At 35.6% G+C, this 27,128-nt stretch overlaps 1 protein-coding gene across 1 annotated transcript in view; it reads right to left on the reverse strand.

Moving 5' to 3' along the window:
- The window catches only part of CTNNA3 (catenin alpha 3), a 1,555,380-nt gene that overhangs the window by 512,278 nt on the left and 1,015,974 nt on the right, over positions 1-27,128 (reverse strand). The window contains exon 11 of the mRNA XM_036264901.1: positions 18,890-19,046. Within this exon, the coding sequence (XP_036120794.1) occupies positions 18,890-19,046 (157 nt within the window). The remainder of the gene's footprint in view (positions 1-18,889; positions 19,047-27,128) is intronic.

Here is a 27,128-nt window from a genome sequence, read left to right on the forward strand (position 1 = left end):
TTTTCAGGTCTTTCATCTCCTTGGTTAAATGTAATACTAGGTATTTCAATGCAATCTTAATTTATCTTTCTGATAGTTCATTATTAGTGTATAGAGCCACCACAGATTTATTTATATTGATTTTTGTATCTGTGACTTTACCGAGTTCATTATTAGTTCTAACAGTTTCATGATGGAGTCTTTAGGGTGTTCTATATTTAATATCATGTCATCGGTAAATAATAATAATTTTATTTCTTCCTTTCTTATTTTCATGCCTATTATTTCCTTTTCTTGTCTAATTGCTGTGTCTAAGACTTCCAATACTACACTGACTAAAAGTGGCAAGAGTGAGCATCCTTGTCTTGTTCCTGATCTTAAAGGAAAAGCTTTCAGTTTTCACCATTTAATATCTTAGCTGTTAGTCTATCATATATGGCCTTTTATTATATTAAGATAAGTTCCCTCTATGACTACTTCATTGAGATTTTTAATCATAAGTGGATGTTGAATTTTATCAAATGCTTTTTCTGCATCTAATGAGATGATCATATTAATCTCATCCTTCATTTTATTAATGTGATATATCACAATGATTGATTTTATGGATATTGAATCATCCTTGCATCCCTGAAATAAGTCCCACTTGATTGTGGTATATGATCTTTTTAATGTATTGTTAAATTCAATTTGCTAATATTTTGTAGAGGATTTTTAAATCTATGTTCAAAATTTTTTTGTGACATTCTTGTACAGTTTTGGTATCAGTGTAATGTTGGATCTTAGGACAAATGAGTCTGTGCCTCAGTCCTTTAAGAGTGGATTCTCTGTTTTCTACAGTTCTATGGGTCTCCTAGACTTAATCACCATTGGCTTTCAAAATCAGATATTTGGGGCTCTCATCTTGCCAGTGCTGGATAGAGGGTTGGGGTGCCTCATGCAGGGCACAATTCCTTCACTCATTGAGGAACAGTTCTGTATTTTTGGGAATCCCTCCTAGTTGTAGGATGCTGTGCCTTAAGTGGGGTCCTAGGCAAAACCGTGTTTCTGCCTCTCCTACCCATCTAAGTGTGTTTCTTTTACCTTTTGTTGTGGAGGTGCTGTTCATTTAGCTCTGAGGTCCATGTCAGAGTAAAGTATTCCGTATGTAGCTCTAAATTTGTTGTATGCATGGGAGGAGGTGAGTTCAGGGCCTTCTTCTACTGCCATCTTGAACCTGATCTACCCTAAAAGTATAATTTAACAGGTATTGCACTTGTATTATGAAAACCTGAAATCTCAAAGCCACTTAATCACTAAAAGAAAATTTTAAATATAAAAAAAATAATCACTCATAAAATTATCTATAAATGAATGTAAACTGTTAACTTATTTGTAAATGCTTGCTAATTGGACATTTTTAAAAATGTATGGAGAACCAGATTGAAATTTGATTACTGTATATTTTTAATTATTATAGAGATGAATAAAATTATTTTACAGTAAATATGAAATATGCTTCGAATCTTCTTTGAATTAAGTCTTTAAGGTCCTTATAATAAGCTACTAAATGCCAAATATACAAAAAAGTGATCACAAATTTAACAATAAAATATGATGAGATTTCAAAGATTGGCTATCACATAATTCTTTAGCTGCTAGAAAGACAGCCTTGGTGTCTTTCCACATAAACTATTTCAGCACATTGTAATTGGCGTCTGAGGGCTTGTTTTCTCCATTAGACTACATATCCCTTGTAAATAAGTCCAGTATGTCTTATCTACCATTGTATCTTTAGGGTGATGAAAATTGTTCAAAAAATATTTATCAATGAGCTAGGCCCCTTGGCTAAGGTGATTTAGCAACTCCATTTTTATCAGCAGTGGATCTTCCTTGGTATTTTTCCATAATAGGTTGATTACCCCTAGAAGTAAAGGAACTTTGCCTAAGGTTATGGTTGACCTATGTAACAGGATGCATCTTGCATAAACTCACCCTGACGGTTTCTGAGTAACAGTAACTGAAAATTATGAGCCCAGTGACTAATGCTTATCTTGGCTTCTATAATAACCACTTTTGCAACCACTATTGTACCAGTTCTCTGAGTGGGAGCAAAAAGGGGATGTGGCTTCTGTCTTTAAAAGCTGACTAACAAGAACAATCCGGGCTGCTTATTTGGGAGGCTTATGCCCCTGCAGCTCTCAGGTGAATAAAGCGCTCCTCTCATTTACAATTTGGTTGTGCATCTCTGATTTTCTCGCTGGCTTGTAGTAACATTGACTGACACAGTAAATGGTTAACTGTTAATACATATGTTTATTGGGTGCTTGCTTTAAGGACATTCATCCCTCCATTACTTACTATCCCAGTTGCTTTAAGGACAGTAGCACAAAATAGCATTTAAATCTGGTTGTCATGCTCCTGTGGGAAAATTTTCACCTTTAGGTTTGAGTTTTCATAGACCCAGAGTAAAAAGATCTATTGCCTTAGGCAGGTGTTGATTATTTTGATGCCCCAGATCTCCTAGTTTAAGAGAAGTAAAATGTTTGTCATATAGATTTGCTAACCAGGAGACAAGGGCTTTCATCAAAATCCCTAGTAAAGAAAAAATTATAAAAGCTTAGGAATGGGTAGACAGAGGACTTCAATTATGCATGTTGTAACAAGTATAACAACAGTTAAGGTTAGGTAAATCTTCATGGTAAGATTAAATTGTTTATCATTATACACATTCTACTCTCCTAGATGCTTGAAATATTTTACAGTAAAAATATTTTTTTTTTTTACAAATTAAGCATTCTTTTCCTACCCTCACCCACAAAATAAGTGTAAAATAAGTGTAAAAAATCTTACAAAATATTATTTCATCAGACTCTGATCCTGGGTGATAATGGTTTAGGTATTTTTTCACCTTCACAAAGCATTTTCTTAAACTATATTACTAAGATTCACGATCAAGTTCAAGAATACTAGATAATCACCATTACTTGGTAAGTTTCAGGTACTGATATAGTTTGGCCTGGGAAGATGACTCTGTTATTTCAGGCACACAGTCAACCACACAGCCAGCCTGTCTTTTACCTTAAGATTTAATTATCCTGTTCACTACATCTCTTTTATTATAAAAAAAATTTTAAAGCAGAAATCATAAGATATAGAAAATAATTTATTTATTTCAATAGCAATGAATGCTATTTTTCATCAGCTTTTGTTCTATTATTTTCAAAGAACAAAGCATTACAAATAAAATGTAAGTCTAACATGTACAACCAATCCCATCCAGCTCTCTCCTCCAGAGCTAATCACTCATATGTATTTGTTACATAGGACATTTATGGCATTCCACTGTTCTTATTGCTCTAAAATTTGCTAAATTGCTCAATATTGCTTTTTAAAATTTGTCATTTTCACATGTGAAACACATTTATTTAACTACTATGTTTGCTGCTATTCATTCATTCTCCTACCCATCTTTCACTATTTAAAAACATACTGTAACAATCATACTTGTGCAGATCTTCTTTATAAATATGTACCCAAGTTTTTCCAATATATATAGAAGGATATTTGTTGCAAAATAATCTAGGTACAACATATTGCTATTTTGTTCTTTGAAGAGATTGTAACAATTTACATTCCCAGAAGCAGCACATAAGAGTTATTATTTTACTCCATTTGTCTAACATTTGGCATTATTATAATGTGCCGTCTTGATGTCTGTCATATACCATAGTTTTTAAGATAATTCTTCAGTTATTTTGATAAACTATAGTACACTAACTATTGAGATAGGTTTAACAAAGTAGCTCCTTTGAAGAGATTTATTTTTCTCATACTTGGTTTAAATTTTAACAATGGCCTGCCACTGATGTTAATAATAATGGCTATCTTCTCCTGGGCCACTTTATATGTCCTAGATACCATTCAAAGCATTTTAAATACATCATTTTATTTAGTTCTTTAAATCATGAAGAATGTCTCTAAGAAGGCAGGGAGTTTCTTGTTGTTGTTGTTCTTTTTCTATTCTACTGACTGTTGTATTTCTAGGATTTAAAACAGTCCTATCGGCTAGCAGATGTTCAGTTAATATTTGTTAAATAAATGAATAAGTGTGTCTTAGTCCATTCAGGCTACTATAACAAAATAGCACAGACTGTGTAACTTATAAACAACAATTTGTTTTCCACTGTCCTGGAGGCTGGGAAGTGCAAGATTAAGGCACCAGTACAGCGATCTGGTGAGAGCCCACTTCCTGATAAATATCCTGGGAGCTTCTCACTGTGTTCTTATGAAATGGAGGGGCTGAGGATGTCTGAAGGGTTTCTTTTATAAGAACCTAATTCCATTCATGAGGGTTCCACCCTCATGACCTACACACCTCCCAAAGGCCCCAACTTTTAATACTTTCACATTGGACACTTGGATTTCAACATATGAATTTGAGGGGGACACAAACATTTTGACCATAGCACAATACTATAATCATCAACATTGTATAGAACAGCATTTAGTGAGTCAGTGGTTAATTTATTTCCCAAAGATGATAGAACTGGTAGATGACGTCAGACTTTTAAATCTTAAGCATACTTAAGCCCCTCTAGACTCTTCTCTTCTATGCTTCCCACAGATTCTAGAGATAGAATCCATTTTCCTGATCTCTAATCTATGAGTTCTTTTAATGGAAACATTTTAATAAGAATGGCATGTGCTTTAGTGAGAATGTAATTCTTAGCTGCCATTCTCCAATACATCTGAATACACACACTTTTCACAGCACAGGCCCTGGAGACACTCAGCAGAGTTTTCTGTTGTTCTGTTAAAATTCCCTAGGATGCTATCGAAGTCCTTAAATCTATGCCAACACGAACTTGCAAGCTCAAATTCATGACTCATATTTTCAGATCTTGTACCTGCACCCACATGAGTAGCAGGAGGCATGCTTCTTTTAAGGTCCTTTGGCATGTAGGTTGGGATCATCCAGTTTTTTCTGCCTAAAAGTTCTTTATCTCTAGCTGAAGCATTGGGTCTTTCCAAATGCTCAGGAGCCCATCTCGGTCTCATTACTAGATGGGGGACTATTGTATGGTAAGAAGAAATTTTCCTTTTAGTCCCTCATCTAATCTATAAAATGCCCCCACAGAATTCACCATGTTAAGACTTTTTATTTATCCAAATTACACTGATTAAATGTGTAAGCTTGGAGCTGACACGCTGCCCAGAAATAATTAAATACAATGAAATTATGAGACTTGCTGTGTGTCTTTATTTTTGTTGAAAGTTTTTCTTGATACATCTGGCTATGACAGGTGATATGATGATTAATACTGTATATATACTCACTGAGATGATGTTTTAAAGTTTTTATTAAAGGTCTATTTTGTCATTCATAGCCTTTGTAAATACATAACTTACAAAGTACATCTGAAAAATTTAGGAAATATTTATTATCTTTTTATACAAGTCTAAAATGCAAGCCCTTAGTGTTATTTATTTTATTACTAAGCTTATTGATGATTACTCCAGCTCTGCCTTAAAGTTCTGGCAAAAATTCTCAAAACTGACTGATTTGGGCCAAGTTTTTTTGTTTGTTTGTTTGTTTTTAAAAAAAGACTTTTAATTATGGCTTTTCTCAAGATCCAATTCATCATATTCAAACTATAGTCCTGCAGTATACCTATTGTTCATTCAAATGAGGGCATCTTGAGTGAACTTTCCTGTTAGTACATGAAATGCTACATGATAAATTTCAGTTCCCATGCCCAAACGACTCTTCAGTCATGTAAGTACAGGCAGTAATTCAAAACATAATTACCAATAGAGCAACAATGGATTGCTTTAGGGGAGATTATTCAATCATTTTTGAATGCACGCTTTCTCCCTGTCTTTCCATGACTTATGTAAAGCTGTGTGTATAATTTCTCTGTAGTCTCCACAATGATCACTGAGCCATATACTACCACATTAAAATGTAAATGTAATCACAGAGAATGCAGAAAACAACCTTACAGCCACAAGACGATCTCTTGATATTAGCCAGTGGCACAGAAGATCCTGGGTCACTCAGCCTGAGACAGGTTTAAGTTCACCAAATTGGCTCTCCCCTCATCTTCCTATTGTTGCACCTTGGATGTATCAGTCTATATTTAAATTTCTTGGAGGTAGGGTGAAGAAAGTGAGGGAATACCAGCTTTATATTCAGTCTATTTTATTTTTACTTCCAAGAGCAATTAAAGCATGATTTAGCACTACACTACCTACTTCTATCAGAATGGTTTTCAGTAGCTGAAAATAGTATTCTAACAAACTGATGTCTTCTATGACACTTCTGTTTAAAATTTTAGACCATCTATATTCTCCTACAAAATTCAAGGCTTTATATAATGGCACTTGTTGACTTTTGAGCCCAGTACCAATCCAGAAGTACCCTCTGTTCCTGTAATACTGGCCAACTGGCTGTCCCTCACACACCTGCATTTTCACATGCCTGTATCTGCCTGGGATGCCATTCCAATCTCTTCAACGTTCAATTCAACAATTCAGTTCAACCACTATGTCCTTAAAACTGCGTCCCTTGAAACCCTGACACTCCAGCAGCATTCATTGCACAGCAGTTTGTTTCTATGGCTATGACAGTTCTTTGGAAACTGCTTTATATACACTACACTGTGAGTTCTCTGAAAGCCAGCATTATGCCTTTTCCTTTATTACATCCTCCTTCATTTCCCAGCATGTTGCCTTAACCATGGTTAATATTCAATATGCTTTTATCAAAATTCATTATTGCAGATTATGATTTCAAATCTTCCATTTTAAAAGAAGGTCTTTCATGATTTCAAAATGGCAGCAGAGTGAATGGAAGCTACACAGATCATCTTCCAGGACCACACTGGAATTACAACTAACATAAAGACAAATCAACGGGAAAAAGCAACAAAAAGGCAGCTTGTAAAGATCATATAACCAGGGACACTGACTCAATCCTGGTAGGATTGCAGAGGTGCAAGAGGGGGGCTGGGAGCCGACAGAAAGCAGCAGCCATAGCTGTGAGCAGCGCCCTCGGGTTAAACTTGCAAGTGGCTCCACAGTGCAGAGCTGGGACAGACACTGAAATAGCCACAGGAACTCACCTTGGGCTCCGGTAGAGGGGAGGGTAGACTGGACTGGAACTATGTGGGGACAATCGGGATTTGGAGGGGGCTCAGAGCTTTTGCTGAGTTGCAGCCACACAGGATGTTGGCCATCTTACTTCTTCCCAGGGCTTTGGGGAGAGGTGGTGGCCGCTCCTTGGGAGATTCATCCCCACCCACATGGGCCATTGAAATGCAAATTGAGGCTCACTAACAACAAGCATCTGCCCCACCTTTGGGAAATCCCCTTATGCTGAACACCTGAGGGAGTTTTTCATTCATTCAACTGTGAACCAAAGGCTCTTCAAGTAACCACTACTGATAGCCTCCAGGAAAAAAAGCTAGAGGATAACTGTACCATTCCTGGGCTAGCAACTCTAACCAGGAAAGTAAATCTTGACAGTGGTGTTTAATGTGGGTCCTCCCTCGCTCATCCAAACCCGGGAGGGGGAGCCACAAACAGCAGAACACCAATACTCACAGGAAAAATTTGGCAGGCTCCAAAGCCCACTGTGACAGCCAAAACGGTGAAACAAAGAAACAAATACCAAATGAAAGAACAAGAGACCTCTACCAAAGATGAGATAAATGAAATGCAGTCAAGCAAGTTAACAGAGCTAGAATTCAGAGCCATGATCTTGAGAAAGCTCAACAGCATAAGTACGGACATAGAAATGTTGAAAATCAACCAATTTAAAATTAAAAACCACCAAGAAAAAAGTCAAGAATGACATATCAGAAATAAAGAACACATTAGAAGGTACAAAGAGCAGAGTAGAGGAAGCTGAGGGCTGGATCAGTGAATTAGAAGACAGGGTAGAAAAAATCAAGAAATCAGAAAACCAAAAAGAAGAAAAAAATTAAAAACTGGAAGACAGCTTAAGATAACTGTGGGACAACTGGAAACGTAATAATATTCACATCATAGGAGTCCCTGAAGAAGAAGAAAATTAGCAAGGGTTAGAGAATACTTTCGAAGAAATAGTGACAGAAAACTTCCCAAATTTGGTGAAGGAAGAAGGCATTCAAGTTCAAGAAGCACAGAGAGCCACAAGTAAAAAGAACCCAAACAGGCCCACACCAAGACATAGTAATTAAAATGCCAAAAATTAAACACAAAGAGAGAATCCTGAAAGCAACAAGAGATAAGCAACAGGTTACCTACGAAGGAAACCCCATAAGGCTCTCGGCTGACTTCTCAACAGTAACACTACAGGCCAGAAGGCAATGGCATGAAGTAATCAAGGTCATGAAAAACAAGGATCTGAATCTAAGACTACTCTACCCAGCAAGGATGCCATTCAAAAGAGAAGGTCAAATAAAGAGTTTTCGAGACCAAAAAAAAAAGGCTAAGGGAATACATTAGCACCAAACCAGCACTGCAAGAAATGTCTAAAGGGCTGCTGTAATTAGTAGAAGAAATAGAAAGAAAAATATAACCAAACTAAACAAAAATGGCAATAAATGAGTACATATCAATAATCACCTTAAATGTAAATGGATTGATGCTTCGATAAGAAGACACACTGTAGCTGATTGGATAAGCAATCATGACTCATCTATATGTTGTTTACAAAAGACCCACCTCACAACAAAAGACTCACATAGGTTGAAATTGAAGGGATGGGAAAAAAATCTTCCAAGAAAACAAAAAGGAAAAAAAAAGCTGGAGTAGCAATACTCATATCTGATAAAGTAGATTTCAAAATGAAGGCCATAACTAGAAACAAAGAAGGCCACTACATACTATTGAAGGGACCCATCCAACAGAAAGATATAACCTTGATAAACATATACTCAACCAATATAGGAGCACCAAAATATATTAAATATCTTCTGGAGGACTTCAAAGAAGGAATCAACAGCAATACAATCATGACAGGGGATTTCAACACCCCACTGACATCACTGGATAGATCCTCTAGACAAAAAATTAGCAAGGAAACAGAGACTCTAAATAAAGCACTAGACAAAATGGATTTAATAGATATCTACAGAGAATTACACCACAAAACTACAGAATTCACATTCTTCTCAAGTGCACATGGGATTCTCAAAGATATAACACATGACAGGACACAAACTAAATCTTTACAAGTTCAAGAAGATTTAAATCATATCAAGCACCTTCTCAGATCACAGTGGCATGAAACTAGAAATCAATTGCAACAAGAACATGCAAAGACATTTGAAAATATGGAGGCTAAATAGCATGTTATTAAACAATGAATGGGTTACCATGGAGATCAAGGAAGACATGAATAACTTCCTGGAAATCAATGAAAATGAACACACAACAACACAAAATCTATGGGATGCAGCGAAAGCAGTTCTGAGAGGGAAGTTCATAGCACTACAGGCCTACCTCAAGAAGCAAGAAAAATTTCTAACAGACTAACCGCACAACTTAAAGAACTAGAAAGCAAACAAAAAGAAAACCCCAGAGCAAGTAGAAAAAAGTAAATAGTAAAGATCAGAGCAGAAATAAATGACATAGAGACCAAAAAAAAACAAAACAAAAACAAAACAATTCAAAGGAGCAATGAAACAAAAAGCTGGTTTATTAAAAGATAAACAAGATTGATGGACCCTTAGCTAGAATTACCAAGAAACAAAGAGAGATAACCCAAATACACAAAATCAGAAATGAAAGAGGAGAAGTAACAACTGAAACTACAGAAATACAAAAGATCACTAACAACTATTATGAATTATAATATGGCAACAAATTCGACAATCTAAGCAAAATGGACAAATTTCTAAAAACACATAGTCTCTCAAAACTGAAACAGGAAGAGATAGAAAACATGAACAGACCAATAACAACTAAGGAAACTGAAGAGGTAATCAAGACTCTCCCAGCAAAATAAAGACCAAGCCCGGATGGCTTTACAGGGGAGTTTTATTGAAAATTTAAAAAAAGAACTAACACCCATTCTCCTCACACTATTTCAAAAAATTCAAGAAGAAGGAAGACTTCCAAACTCATTTTATGAGGCAAGCATAATTCTAATTCCTAAACCAGAAAAAGACACTACAAAAAAAAAAGAAAACTGCAGACCAATATCCCTGATGAATAGAGTGACCAAAATCCTGAACAAAATACTAGCAAATCGGATCCAGCAATATATCAAAAAAAATTATTCACCATGAGCAAGTGGGATTCTTCCAAGGGATGCAAGGCTGGTACAATATTTACAAATCAATAAATGTGATACACCACATAAGTAAAAATGAAGAATAAAAACCACATGATCATATCAATAGATGCTGAAAAAGCATTCGACAAAATCCAGCACCCATTTCTGATAAAAACGCTCAGCAATGTGGGAGTAGACGGATCATATCTCAACATAATAAAGGCCATATATGAAAGACCTACAGTGAACATCATACTCAATGGGGAGAAACTAAAAGCATTTCCCTTAAGAACAGGAACAAGACAGGGATGCCCACTTTTACCACTCTTATTTAACATAGTACTGGAAGTCTTAGCCACAGCAATCAGACAGGCAGAAAAAATAAAAGGGATCCAAATTGGAAAGGAGGAAGAGAAACTGTTATTTGCAGTTTTCTATGATATTATACATAGAAAACCCTAAAGACTCCATCAAAAATCTACTAGACTTAATAAATGAATTTGAAAAAGTAGCAGGATAAAAATTAATGTCAAGAAATCCACGGCATTCTTTTTTTATTTTTTTTTAATCCTCACCTGAGGACATTTTTCCATGTTTTGTTCAGATAGAGTAGGAGGGGAAGAGGAAGAGAGGGAAAGAGAGAGAGAAACATCAAAGTGAAAGGGACACATCGAGTGGCTGCCACCCGCAAGACCCAACCAGGGCCGGGGACAAACTGCAACCAAGGTACATGCCCTTAGCAGGAACCAAACCTGGGTCTCTTCAGATCGCAGGCCAATGCTCTAACTACTGAGCAAAACCTGCCAGGGCTCGACAGCATTCTTATACACTAATGATGAACTCACAGAAAGAGAAACTGAAAAAACAATCCCATTTACCATTGCTGCAAAAAAAAAAAAAATTAAGATACCTAGGAATAAACTTAACCAAAGAAGTAAAGGACCTACTTGCAGACAATTACAGGACATTGAAAAAAAGAAATAGCGGAATATATAAAAAGTGAAAGCACATACCTTGTTCATGGATTGGAAGAATTAACATCATTAAAATGTCCATATTACCTAAAGCAATCTATAGATTCAATGCAATCCCCATCAAAACACCAACAACATATTTCATAGAACTAGAACAAATATTCAAAAGTTCATATGGAACCAAAAAAGACACCGAATTGCTACAGCAATCTTGAAAAAGAAGAACAAAGTAGGTGGGATCACAATACCAGATATCAGGTTGTACTACAAAGCTACTGTAATCAAAACAGCCTGGTACTGGCACAAGAACAGGCATATAGACCAGTGGAACAGAACAGAGAACCCAGAAATGGACCCATGACATTATGCTCAATTAATATTTGACAAAGGAGGCAAGAGCATACAATGGAGTAAAGACAGTTTCTTTGATAAATGGTGTTGGGAAAATTGGACAGCTACATGCAAAAAAGTAAAACTAGACCATCAACTTATACCACACAGAAAAATAAACTCATAATGTATAAAGACTTAAATGTGACCTGTGAATCCATAAAAATTCTAAAAGAAAATGTAAACAACAAAATTTCAGACATCATACGCAGCAGAATTTTCAGTGATACATCACCTAAGGCAACAGACACAGAGGAAAAATGAACACATGTGACTACATAAAACTCAAAAGCTCTGCACAGCAAAAGAAATAACCACCAAAATGGAAAGGCAACCCACTGTATGGGAGAGAATCATTGCCAATGATACATAAGATAAGGGGTTAATTTCCGAAGTATATGGAGTACTCATACAACTCAACAAAAGTAAGACAAAGAACCCAATTACAAAATGGGCAGAGGAGCTGAATAGACACCTCTCCAAACAGGACATTCAAATGGCTAAGAAACATAAAGAAATGCTCAACATCACTAATCATTAGAGAGATGCAAATTAAAACAACAATGAAGTATCACCTCACACCTGTCAGAATGGCCGCCATCAACAAATCATCAAACAACAAGTGTTGGCAATGGTGTGGAGAAAAAGGGACTCTAGTACACTGCTGGTGGGAATGCAGACTCGTGCAGCCACTATGGAAAACGATATGGTGTTACCTCAAAAAATTAAAAATAGAACTGCCATTTGACCCAGTGATCCCACTTGTATCCTAAGTAGCCTGAAACACCAACCAGAAAAAATATATGTACCCGCGAGTTCATAGCAGCACTATTGACAATAGCTAAGATCTGTAAACAGCCCAAGTGTCCATCAGTAGACGAATGGATAAAAAAGCGGTGGTACATATACACAATGGAGTACTATGCAGCTGTAAGAAAGAAAGATCTGTTATCCTTTGAGACAACATAGAGGGACCTAGAAAGTATTATCCTAAGTGAAACAAGCCAAGCAGAAAAAGACAAATACCACATGATCTCACCTATTTGTGGAATATAATGAACAGGACAGTCTGAGGAATAGGATAGTCCCAGAGATGTGTAAGTAGGGTACAGACTGACAACCCTCAGAAGAGGGGGTGGGGCGACAATGAGATAAACCACAGAACTTATATGCATGTACGCATAGCTAATGGACATGGACAACAAAGCCGGTGACACAGTGGGGGGATGGGGAGGAGGGTGTCAACAGGGTAAAAAAGGAGAAACATCTGTAACAAAAATAAAATTTTTTAAAAAAAGGAATGTGTTTCTTTTGAAACACTGCATGCCTTGATCCCTTTAATCAACTAAAATGTCAAATGGGTGTATGTTGAAGAGATAGATAAATGAATGTATGATAATATTTAGTTATATAATCATATTATATAATTTATCTTTTCATAGATATATATTGTATTAGTCATCTTTTATCCCAACATAAATATTATGTTGGGATTTAATAGTACTTATCATGTCTGCAATTAAGTTCAAATTTTAATCTTTCTGATACTATTATGTGTTTATTTTATATTAAGTTATGAAAAAAATGAAAATCTACCCTGGCAGGTTTGGCTCAGTGGTAGGGCAGCAGCCCACTGGCCTGAGAATCATGGTCTCAATTCCTAGTCAAGAACTTGTACCTGGGTTACGGGTTCGATCCCCAGCTCTGGCAACCAATTGATGTGTCTCTCTCACATCAATGTCTATGTCTCTCTCTCTCGCTCTTTCTCTCTCTCTCTTACCCTCTCTCTCTCTCACCCTTCCCTTTCTCCCTCCAATTCTATCTAAAAATTAATGGAAAGATATTCTCGGGTGAAAATTAACACAAAAAAATTGAAAATCTATTTACTTTTATTTTTCTTTGTCAAATGGCTTATATACAACTCTGTAGAAGTCAAAGATCATGTTCACTACACTGTCATGAACATAGAGGCCTTTGTTAGTGCATTTTTAATGGCAGCATCAGTTATCTTTGTGTCACTAAGTCAAGGTCACAGAACATGGTGATAATTAATGATTCAAGTTATTTGTCATAATTTGAAAATTTTAAGTATATTAATTCCATGGTTGAATGCATTTAATGAAAGCATAATACATAAACCCCCAAAATTAATCTTGTCAAAAACTTATTGAGAACCTTCAAGAAATAACTCTAAAAGCTGAAGTTTCAATTAGAAAGATTACATAGCAATCTAGTAAAATGATAGATTGGACTGGAGTGGTAGCAGTGGATGTAGGAAAGTGGACACAGAGAAATTTAGGGCATAGAATAAAAATAGTCAAGCATCCTTCAATACTGTAATTCTCCAGGAGTCAATATGATGTTATCTTTAAAATAAAATCATCTTTTACAATAAGGGAACAGCAGTGCTAATTCTAATCAATAAATGGTCAATCTCTCCTTTTGGAAATTCCAAACTAGGACTGGCTTTCTCCATTCATCCTGTGACCCCCTCTCTCCAACAATCCCTATTGTCACAGCTCTCTTTCCAGTTAGCTCTCCCAGTAACTTTTACTCATTATTAAATCTCCATTCCATTCACAGTGTTCAGCACTTAAAATTAGGCAACAAATATTTAATGAATGAAAGAAGAAGTAAATTTAAAAAGGGCATATATTCACAAACCCTCACATTTAATCAATTTTTAGTAATTGTTCAATAGTTCTTATGGTCCAAATCATTTCCTCTTCTATCAACGTTCACTTCTTTTACATTCAGTTCTTTGGGATTATTGCTCATTATCAGTCAATTAATACAATGGTTCAAAAAGCTGATGCTTGTGTTAATATGTGATTTCTTCCAAATTTGCACTTATACAGAGATCTTATTATTTTATTTTTTTTAGTCCCAATTGCATAACTTATAGCGGGGACTTCAGGCACCTGGGCAGGTAGAAAAGACAGAGCTCCTCAAATTGCATCAAATACACACACACACTCTGATGTGGTCAAGAAATCTTCACATCAGAGACTTCCTGACAGGTGTTTGTTACATGTATTTTCAGGAGTGATAAAAAGCCCAATGAATGATGGGATAAGCTCTGTCATCAGTGATGCAACAAAACGTTTGGAGACCAATGCTTTTTGAGGAATTTTTCTGATTACTTGTGAAATGACACTGACATGAAAAACCTGAAACTATGAAAAGCCTCTTTTGCACAACTGAAAGTCCAAGAACAGCTCGCAAACATCTCCTTGCTTTTAAAAGTAGATATTGATGGACTCTTTCATTGTATTTTTGCATATAAAACAAAAACATATAATAAATTCATGAGGTGACTATATTCCTTGATTTTCAAGAAAGAATTTATTGCACTTATATTTGAAATTTTCTATGTATAAAAGAGAACAACAACAAAAAAATCCCCAAAATGGCTTCTGAATATTGGTATTTTGTATCATAAAACATTCGGTGATTGTAGAAATAAGCAATTTAAAAATCATCAGTGATATTTCTATATTTGTAACTGAAACAGATAAATAAAAGACATTTGGCATTAAAAGTACCCTTATTTGAAGAGCCAATAGTCAATTATGAAAATCTAATCTTTCTAAAACATTATTATAAGATAAACATTTTATCAGTGTGATCTCTACTCATGACAACAAATAATAGTTTAAAGTCCAAGAATATTTTCTCACTACTTTTAGGCTTTAATTTTTGTCTACATTTTAATGTGAAGAGTTGGTATTCTGAGAATCCACAGTCTCACAGGAGAAAGTGGGAATCTTCTTAGGATCGGTATTCTTTGGTCTTTTATGTAAGAAAAAAAAAAGAATTGAGTATTGTTATTTACTGAAAGAAGGCCCAACAGAAAGAATGTTTATAAAATTTTGAAAACAATATTTTCTAGGTGATTCACAATTCAGATACTCTATGAGCTAACTTGTCTATTATTCTACGGGCAAACGGCAGAGCCAGAAATCTGTGAATACAAAGAACATATTATAAAACTCATTATTAAGCAGTACTAAATAATCACTTACTGCTGATCAGATCTGCAACTTTGCCCAAAAAATCTGTACCACACAAAAGCTACTAGACTGTGGAAGCCCCCATCACAGCAATCTGAACCATAATTAGCCAAGTGAAAAAAGATAATCCATTCTTTGGTTGGCCTGAGATCTTAGACTTAGGACTGCTACCCTAGTCCTAAAGATCTAGCCTCAGAACTGAGATGTTTGGAGCCAGCTGTATTCTTTCTTATTTATATAACTGGAAAGATTCTGAGAGAAGATACCATTATCTGGAGGAACAGATGTTGAAAAGTTATGATGTATCAAGAAATATCACCAGAGCTCATGCTAAATTAATACAAGGTAAGTTAGTGTTTGGGGCAAACATATTTTGTTATTTAGTCAACAGCCATTTTTGCTTCCTTTCTGTGGATAAAACCTTTGATTGTGTTTGGATAGTAAGTGACTAGTCAGGAAGGTTGAATTATGACTGGCCCAAGCCAGTGGTCTGCTAGAATCTGTTTATACCAGCTCACAAAGGCTGTTATTATACCTTTCTTCTTAATTCAGAGTTCAATTACATCACCTTGGTCACTTGATACCTGCCAACATGGGAGTATCTATGCCACAGAAATCAGCTACAAATGAGGACTACCACTCTCTCTAGCCTGGAGTCAGTTGTTAACAATTTATCTGTACTCTAAGTCCATCATGGAAATCACTTTTGCTTTAGCCAGTGATTGGTCCAAAAAAGATATAAACCAACCAAATTCTGATCATGACAAGTATGAGAACGTCTTGTGGAAGGCATCTGGGAAAGATTTCCTTCTTAATAAGTTCAAGCCAACAGTCCAGTCCAGTTTGCTTCCAGCTTTAGGTGGTAATATATGATACTCTGAGATATAACCATGAGGGAAGTCCAGTAGAAGCCAGAGATGCCTTTATAGGTCATTACTAACCTTAAACCACTACCAGCTAGAGCATCCAAAGGACAGGAAAGTAGAAACAGTCCATCCCAGTGTAGAAAATAACAGAATGCATGTCCGTAGAGAATTTAAAAACAATAATGAAACACATTAAATATTAATCACCTTTTTATTACTACCCTGTATAAACAGTTCTAAATAACATTAGTGATAAGATGTTCCTCCCCACATACCTGGACTATTCCCATCCAAGTTTTCTGTTATGCTAGAGCTAGTAAGTCTAGAATCAACTATTAAACATGCAATAAAGGTTTCTATTCTTTAAGCAGCGCTCGTATGCGTATTCTGAAGTACTGAAGTTGTTTACGGAAAGTGGCAGGCTCGGCAGGTTGCCAGGTCAGGTTAATACAGCATGGAAAAGAAAAACCAAGGGTTCCTGCTCTAAGGACTCAAAGAGCTGCTTAGATACCAACTCTCTCAGCTCTAATTATGCAAGACCTGGCCAGTTATGGTTTCTGTTCTTGTGTGTCCGGGACAGTCTCCCTATCATGCCATCAGTATACCAATAAAAGTGCCTTTACATCAAGCAGCATCAGCAGATTTTTTTGTCTTGTAACCAAAAAAAGAAAAAAAAAATACTAAAAAGAAAAGAACCTAGCATTGAATAGCTAAATTACAAAAGACTGCCCTCATATAAGAAGTTGAATGGTTTCACATTACAAATAGACAAAACTATGCTTAACATAACATTATTTATAATAATAAAATTATAATTTATGTAAATGCTAACTAAAGGAGAGAAAATGAATAATTTTTGAAGTTGCATAATGATGTGGGAAAATTCAGCCAAACATTGTGTGTAAAAGGCAAATAATTTATGTACATTATACACACACACATAAAGTATTTGTCTTTTTACACATATTTGGCTGAATTTATATATATGTATATATATAATTTACACATTATATATGTCATAACAATTATTTGAAAACATGAATTTATATATAAATGATGGATGGAAATAAATCAGATATAAGTGATTCCTATTTCTGAATAGTGGGACCAAGGGATGTTAATATTTCTCCCCATACATATTCTATTATTTGCAAAGTGTTTCACCCTACAGAAATAAAACAATTTTAAAATAATTAGCACACATTTTCTTTTCATTAATGAATCATAAAACACCCTAGGAACTACTGTTCAGGATGAGAATATATACACAATTGAAAGTAATGAATTCAACAAGTTAACAAAATACATCAGAAAACTTTAAAAAGATGAAATGATGTTAGAAATTCATGAGAATTTGCTTTATAAAAAACATGTGATCACATTCCAAGGAAATCTCTTTCTCAAAAATATGTAATTTATTTTAAGTAGAGGCTTAATTTTTATGAGAATAATAATAATAATAAACCTAAAAAGCCTTTTGTTCTTTGCTGTTGTGATAGTATAATCAAACCTGAGTTATGCTTTTGAGGACAGGGCTTTATGAGAGTAATTGCACAATCCTATGGTGAAAGTCATCTGTGATGAGAGTCATCTGGCCTTGACCTGGAATCCCAAGTCTCTCCATTACTGATGTATTCAGATGTTTAGACTTTTTATTTGATTGTTTAGATTACCACTATTCAAATACAAATACTGGTAGTTTAAGTACACATTGTATATCAAATCAATAAAGAGTGTGTGTGTGTGTGTGTGTGTGTGTGTGTGTGTATATATATATATATTTTTTTTTTTTTTTTTTTTTTTCCTTGAGTGGAGAAAAACTTGGTTGGAAAAGAAATGTAGAGAAATGAAGACATATCAGTGTTTTAGAGAAGGGAAACTGATGATTTATTTCAAAAGCCAGGCTATGCCTAAGATTCCAAGCTATTTGTTTTTGCAATTTTTATTAATTTATTTTTGTTACAGATGTTTCTCCTTTTTCCCCCCCAAACACCCTCCTCCCTATCCCACCCCCCCACCCCTCCCTCCAACATTGTTGTCTATGTTCATTGGTTACACATACATGCATATAAGTTCTTTGGCTGATCTCACCCCCCCCACCCTCACCCCCACACCCTCATCCTCTGAGGATTGTCAGTCTGAACCGTACTCTTTTCTATGTCTCTGGGTCTATTTTGTTCATCATCCAGCTACTATTATCAATTATGTCTTACTCTAGAAATTTCTTTAGAGACACAGTGAATACTGTTGAGTTGTAAGGATTACATGGCATGAGGTTCATTACCTAAGAATAGATTGTATGTAGCAGCATGTGTAAATAAAACATCTTATTCTATTGCATAAAATAAATTATATGCAGTATAAATCTGTTTCAGAAAATTGACTAGAGCAAATGTATAAATTAAAAAATCAGAAACATACCAGATACAGCAAGGAAGTCATCAATGCTTGTAATGTCATCTACAGCCTCCGTGAGGACATGGATATGATTCTCCCATGTGCACTTGTACATTTCCATGGTTTTTTTGACCACTTGACTTTTGGGTCTTGCAGCCAAAGCAAGTGCAGCATTAATAACCTGTAAATATGTAGAATGTTCACATAATGATTACTTTGGAACTAGTTATTATTGTCCAGATAGATAACAGTTATTCTTTAAAAAATAGATACATTCAACTTTATTAACAGGTAAAATGTCCTCACATGTAACTCCCATTTTGTTTTTGGCAATAATTTTCTTTTCTTTTGACAATAACTAATTTTAGAATGATTTATTAAGTGTAAATGCATTAAGAAGTGCAAGAGATGCAAAGATCATTGACATTTGCCTTTAAGGAATTTGTATATTACTCCATGGGAAGAGCAACATAAAATTATAACTCAGTTCTGTACACAATACATGTCATGGGTACAAATAATGGTAACATAGGCTTTAGAGAACAGAGAGATCACCTTTAGCAGGAGTAAGAGCTCTGAGTTCCTTGAGGACTTGTTGAATTTTCACAGGAGATATTCATTGTTTATTCATTTATTCATTCATGTATTCCTTCAATATTTCAGATATATTTTGAGTATCTTTTTTATGTATCCAGCACTGTTTCAGGTTTTAGGGATGGGGTAACGAACAAGGCACAGGCAAAAACCATTGTCTCAATGAAGCTTATAGTATAGTTAGGGGAGACAGCCAATTATCAAGTTAAATAAATTTTAAAAAGGTCTGTTAGATGGCTCTAAGAACTAAAGAAAAAATAGAGTGGAGAAAAGGATAAGAAGTGGAGTGGTGGTGCAGGTAAAAAGTTTGCAATTTTAGCAAAATGGAAGTGGAAGTGGAAGTAAAATCACTGGTGGGAAGGAATGCTGGGACAGAGAAGTGACAAGATTCAAATGGTTAGAAAACAGGGGAAATGCTGTAACAAGGGGCAGCAGCCTCTCCTAGAGTCTGCAGGAGTCCTTGGCAGTCAGACTTGAGGCTGTGGCTTTCTTTGGAAGGCACTGGAGAGTCATTTTGACTTTTGAACAATTTGCTCAGAATTACACTTTAGAAAAATTAATTTGGGATAGAAGGCCACTGCAGTAGGTTCCGAAAGTAAGCAGAGCCGTAATTGCAATGGTGCCGGCAATCAAAAGGTGTCCATGAGACTTTCAGTAACTAAAGGGGGATGAAAATAGGTTAATTACTGCCAAAAATATCATGCAGGTGTTAACAAATTTGTGGAAAATAACCCTTAAGGTCATGGAAACACAGCCACAACAGTGTAACAATTGTAGATCATAAAACGTTATACTTCATATGATGCCATTTCTAGCAAACGTTCTAGAAATAAAAGTTAGATGAATACATGCAACAATTAACAATAGTTCTCTCAGAATGGGGGAATTTCCAGTGCTTTTTAGTTTATTTTGTGTGTGTAACTGAGTTTTCTAGATTTTCTATGGTGGTTATGTTTTAGTTGTATATGCAGAATAAATGAAGTTATTCTTCAAAAAGAGATGATTACCAAGGATTTTTCATGACTAATGGAGAAAATGATTAGATTACTGATAGAGAAGAAGAGGTGAGTCCAGCCAGTGTAGCTCAGTGGCTGAGTGTCAACCCATGAGAGGTCTCCAGGTTGTGGGCCCGTTCCCCAGTGTGGGGCATGTAGGAGGCGGCCAATCGATGTTCTCTCTCACTGATGTTTCTATCTCTCTCTTCCTCTCCTTTCCTCTCTCTCTAAAATCAATAAAGAAAAATTTTTTTTTTTTAAAAAAAGAAAGCAAAGAAGAGGTGGGGGAGTGCAAAAAAAAAAAAAAAAAAAATCAGCAAGGGGTGTAGAGCCAGATGTGTGCAATTGTTTTGGAGGAGAATGTGGATATCAACTTTCCTATGGCAGATGTTAATGTAGAAGTGACTCATGACTCTCCTTACAGAGATTCTGCACTGGGTTCTAATGACATCACAATGAAAATGATTCCACCATAGTTTCTAAAACAGCCCATAATCTAGTAGGGGAGTCAAGGGAAAAACCAAGCAATTACAATACACCAGTGGTTCCCCTATAGTTGGGCTGTATCAGAATCACCTGGAGAGCTTTTGAGACATACATTCCTGAGCCATGCTCTAGAGTTTCTAATTCAGCCCAAGTTCCCAGGTGATAGTGATGCCACTGGTAGGGCTCCTTCTCTGAGAAACACTGCAATGCATAGTAAGTGCTATAACATAAGGACTATTGTAAAAGGCAGCACAGGATGCCCTACAACACATGGGAGAGGTACCTAGCCCCATAAGGAAAGATTTCCCAAAGTACTGAAAATTGAAAAATAAGTAGAAATTCATATAAAGTGATATCTATTTGGAAAGAAACAATAACACATGTAATGACCTAGAAGTGATAGAGCTTAACCTCACCTGCTGGGGAATGTTTAGGAGAGAGTTGAGAGTAATAGAGTTGGAGGAAAATCAAAGGATACAATGAAGAGAGAGAGAGAAGAAAAACCTTTGGAAAGTCCCACAAAGTGGAAATGATAAAGATGAGAAAAAGAATCATCAAGAAGGAGGTAGAAAAATAAAATTTTAAAGAATCAATATGAGAAATAATTTCTTTCAAAAGGTCAAATGTAGTAGACTTAAGAATAATAAGAACTAAAAATGGCTTCTGAATTTGGAAAACAAGGGGTTATTAGTGTAGCAGAATGTTAGACACAGGATTCAAATTTTACCAATATAAAACGGAAGTAAGTAACCTAAAGGCTGCACTTTACTTCAATGACTTCTAACAAATTATTGGAGGTAGAGGAGGGGAAAATTTTGTGGCTTGAAAATATTATGCTGATATTCTCTTCTTTATTTCTATTTTATGAAAGAGGAACACATTACATTCTAAGAAGCCCAGCCAGTGTGGCTCAGTTGTTTGAGCATATCCCATGTGCCAAGAGGTCCCTACTTCCATTCTTGGTCAGGGAACATGCCTGGGTTTCAGGCTTGACCCCAAGTAGGAAGCATGCCAGAGGCAGCTGATCCCTGTTCCTTTCTCATCCATGTGTCTATTTCTCTCTCCCTTTCTCCCTTCCTCCCTCTCTAAAAAAATCAACAAAAACACACACTACTTTGAGAAATAATTACTGTACAGTATTCCTTGACCTCAGTTTTAGAGTCTTACTAACCTATTAACTCACAGTGTATGTTTGTATATATTGCAAGGCTCTGGTCTCTGGTGTTTCATTGTCCCTGCATTTGGCCAACTGTGCTTTTTAGTTTGGTGTAGTCCCAAATATTAATTTTGTCCTTTGTTTCTCTTGCCTTAGGCTCTGTATTATTGAAAATTCTGCTGTGTAAGATTCCTGAAATTTTGTTGCCTACGTTTTCTTTTAGGATTTTTATGGATTCATGAGTCATATTTAAGTCTTTTATCCGTTTTGAGTTTATTCTTGTGTATGGTGTAAGTTGGTGGTCTAGTTTCATTTTTTTCACATGTAGCTGTCCAATTTTCCCAACAACATTTTTTAAAGAGGCGGTCTGTACTCCATTGTATGCTCTTGCCACCTTTGTCAAATATTAATTGAGCATAAGACAGGCTATATTTTTAAAGGACATTTTCAGTTCTGCTGCTGATCCAGTTTATCTGATTCAACACTATGCACTATGAGAAGAATCTATCCTACTTGACTCTCCTGATAGTCTGAATCTAAAAGCAGACAAAATTCAGAAGATACGGTAACACTGTTTAACAGAGAAAAAAAACAAAACTCTCATCCCAATGCCACACTCATAGCCTTTTGTCTACATATCTAGAAGGGTGGTGGGGAAAAGACCATTCTTAGATACTCTTGGTGCTAACTACACAGACTGCAATGAATGATGCTGTTTTCTGAGGCATTGTTCTTCAGAAGATGGTTGAGATGTATACATGACCTGTGAATCATTTAGTCAGCCATTTTGCCTTTGAAAGAGTCTCTTTATACAGCAGGATATTTTAACAGCGTTTTAAATAGTTTCCTGTTTCCAGTCCCTACAAAATTGGTTTTTTGAGTGGGATTTAGTCAAGCGAGCAAGAAGGTCAAAGCATTTGAGAAAGGTTACAGTGGTAGAACATGGAAACAAGGACCTGCTGAGACCTCTCCTCAGTTTCTTCAAACTAGTGCCTTGTTAGACTTGGTTCATTGGCTGTTAGTCACCCCAGCAAATAGCCAGCTTCGTTTCCTAGGTCCCATTCTATATTCTTCAGTCTTCCTACCTTTCCTGCTGGTACATGTGACAAATGCCTCAGCATGCTCAGGCTCAGCTCCCTCCCATTTTTTTAAAACAATTTATTTATTTATTTTTTAATCCTCACCCAAGGCTATTTTAACATTTATCTTCAGACGGAATAGGAGGGAGAGAGAGAGAAACATTGATGTGAGACACATTGGTTGGTTGCCACCCACAGGACCTCAACCGGGGCCAGAATGAACCGCAACTGAGGTACATGCCCTTGGCTGGAATCAAACCTGGGACTCCTTGGTCCACAGGCCAACGCTCTAACTTCTGAGCCAAACTGGCCAGGGCAAAATAATTTATTTTTTAGTTACAGTTTACATTCAATATTACTTCATATTATTTGTATTTTTATATTATATCAGATAGAGTATTTTTGTTATATCATGCTCTCACTGGCTGTAGGAAACTCTCAAACATCTAAACTTGATTCAGAATATTTAGGATGTTTAGGCTGTCTCAAGGTTTGCTTTGTTTCTCTCCATCAGAAGTTTTTATTTCAGGGTCTCTTATTTGTACAGGGTTCATATAAGATCCTGGACAGACCCTAGAAATATGTTCATATGGTTATTTGTTCTAGTAAATTTGCCACAAGGATTTTGGGATCCAGCTAAGGGAAGCTGAGTTGGGTATATATTTAGTTTAGTATAGTGAGATAATTTGAAAAAGTTTACGGTTACTTCTATAGATGTCCTTCATTATGCTCATACTTGTGGTGCTGACATTGTCCTGTGATAAAACCTGTATCTCTCCTAATTATATGCTCCCTCTTTCCTCAAACCATCCTAAACAAACTATGCAAAAACAAAGACTGAATCATCTTCCCAGTTTGTTTACAGAAAGGAATATTGCAAAATAAATTGTTATTTAAGAAGTGATCAACAGTGTGCAGCCAAAAAAAAAGAAGAAGTAATGAAGGGAAAAAAGGAAGGAAGGAAGGAGAATGGAAAAAAAAGAACAAAAGAATAAAAAATAGGAAAGAGAGGAAAGGAAAGAAAAGATTCATGGACATGTGTCTGGCAGATAATAATGCATATATCATTTTTCAGATTTTGTAATATTTTAATATTTGTGAACATTTTAAAATTATTAACTATTTATTTTTCCATTCTAAATAAACACTCACTTTTTCTTAAGAAAGGCCCTCAAAATTATATAAACTTTAAGCCCCACACAGCCTGCTCTGCCACAGCCAAAACGCATATTTTCATAAAGAGCTACTTATTGTCTGAAATGATAAAATGAGCAGAGATTCCATTGCAATATTTTATCAAAACTCTGTCTTAATAACAAGGTGTTGACTTTGCTTCCTTAGAGAAAATAGCATTACCAGCTAAAGAAGTCTTTATAAATGTTCCATAGGTTTTCATCCTTTTTGGAGACAAGCTACTGGTTTCAGCCACCCCCCCCACCCCCCCACCCCCCACCCCCGTTGGTGTGATAATCCTTTATTTAAATTTCTATTGTATTTCTGAAAATTGGTTGAAAATACTACAATAGTAAAGTAATCATAGGACTAACCTTATTGAGAGCTTGCAATATTCCAGGCAGGGTTTCTAAGTACTTGATTTGCATTAAAATGTTTAATCCAATGAGAAAGGCCCTATCAATACTCCCCTTTCACTGGGAGATAATCAAGGCACAAAGATGGAAGAATTTGTGCAAAGTTATAGAAGGAATTCTAGACTGGAAGCCAAGAGGCTTAAGTTAGAGGCTTCCTCTGCTTCAAACTGAGTTTATGTCCACAGAAGAGTCATATTATCTCTCCCAGGATTCATTTTCCCAGAAGTTATAGGTATATGTGCTCTGGGAAGAGGAATCAGTGCTTGAGTTACCTGATCCTGCTCAGGTTCCTTCAGATCTGAATGTACACATTTTTTAAATTATTATTAAATTTATCAGGGTGGCATTGGTTAATAAGATTATATAAGTTTTCAAGGGTATAACTCTAATATATATATATTTTTTTGCTCCTGTATTTGGTGCATATATGTTTACCAGGGCTATATCCTCTTGTTGGATTGGACCATAGTAACTTTTTTACTGCTCTGATTTTCTTTCTTTTTTTTCACTTTAAAAATTTTTTTAATTTTATTTATTTATTCATTTATTTATTTATTTTTTAGGAGATATATTTTTATTTGCTACTCATCTATTTTTTTTTAATTTTATTTTTGTTACAGATGTTTCTCCTTTTTTATCCCATTGACACCTTCCTCCCCATCCTCCCCCTTGCTTTGTTGTCGGTGTCCATCGGTTATGTGTACATGCATATAAGTTCTGTGGTTTATCTCTTCCCTCTCCCCACCACCCCCTCTTCTGAGGGTTGTCAATCTGTACCCTACTTCCACATCTCTGGGTCTACCCTATTCCTCAGACTGTTATGTTCATTATATTCCACAAATAAGTGAGATCATGTGGTATTTGTCTTTTTGTGCTTGGCTTGGTTCGTTTAGGATAATACTTTCCAAGTCCCTCCATGTCGTCTCAAAGGACAAGAGGTGATAATATATAATCTTTATATTGCATTGTGTGCTCTTCACTCAAAGTTTAGCCTCCTTGTCACTGGTATTTAACCCCCTTTGCCCTCTTCTAACTCCCCGCCTGCCCCTCCCCCTGAAACATCATACTGTTGTCTATATCACACTGAAAAGCTTCTGAATAGCCAAAGAAACCATCAACAAGACAAACAGGCAACCAACAGAATTAAAGAAGATATTTGCAAACAATATCTCCAATAAGGGGCTAACATCCAAAATATATAAAGAACTCTTACCACCCAACAAATAAATAACAATCCAGTTAAAAATGGGCAGAGAACCCAAACAGACACTTTTCCCAAGAAGATAAACAAATAGACAACAAACACTGTATATGAAAAGATACTCAACTTCACTATTTATAAGGGAACATACAGATTTAATGCTATCAACTGATATATGTACTTCTTCTGAGAGATTTCTGAAAACAATTACTTAAGAAGTGTAAATAAATCTATGTAATTTAATTTTTCCTGAGATATTTTAATATTGGCATTGATACAAAAAATCTTAAAAATCTTAGTTAATATAACAAAAGCACTTTGTGGATTAAAAAGATGAGTTATGTGTAAGTACCTATAGGTCTGATTACCTCAGTGTCAAGGCATGTAGAGAAAATTAAAATACTAGATATATGATACCTCAAATACATCCAAGCTAGTATGTGAGAGGAATTTATACGACATCCACCTAGGCGTAACACTGCAATAATTTTGGAATTGTAGCAACCATGCTAAATGACATGAAATTCAATGCTCCAATCTTGTGCATTTCTTTCTTAGTTGCTTAAATGTTTTCCTACTATCAAATGTTTCTCACATCTTATGGTGATTTTTTCATATTTCCTTAGTTTTAGTAACCTTTTCCTTTTTTTCTTCTCTTATATACTTAATTTATGGGGAATTACCCTTGCTTTTTAATAGTAAGCCATGTAATATTTGTCATCATGAATCCCCACAGTCACTTCTTTATGTTAAATAATGAAGACCTTTCCAGGATGAGGAGGGGGTGAAGTGAGGATATGTTATTTGTCATGGACTCCCACGGATTTAGACAGTTAATTAGACTGCATTCAATTTTGTCCTCACAGTGTTGTAATCTCCTTACTCTGTGAAGGGATGATCCCTGCATGATAGGATTACTCACATTAAAACTTCTCATGAGACTTTAACTCACCTTTGGATACACATATAAGAAACTGAAACAGCCTATTATAGGGGTTCAAGTAATTTTTAGAAAGGGAAGGGGCAAATCTTATTTCTGGGAGTATATGACTTTGAAAGAAACATATATTTCTTTTATATATTCTAATATGAGCTTTCATATCTCTTTGTCCATACTGCTAGAGAAAAGAAGAAAAATTCAACCTAGGACTGTTTAGGTTATG

The sequence above is a fragment of the Molossus molossus genome, unplaced genomic scaffold (assembly GCF_014108415.1).
Source record: "Molossus molossus isolate mMolMol1 unplaced genomic scaffold, mMolMol1.p scaffold_m16_p_17, whole genome shotgun sequence".
NCBI classification, from domain to species: domain Eukaryota; kingdom Metazoa; phylum Chordata; class Mammalia; order Chiroptera; family Molossidae; genus Molossus; species Molossus molossus.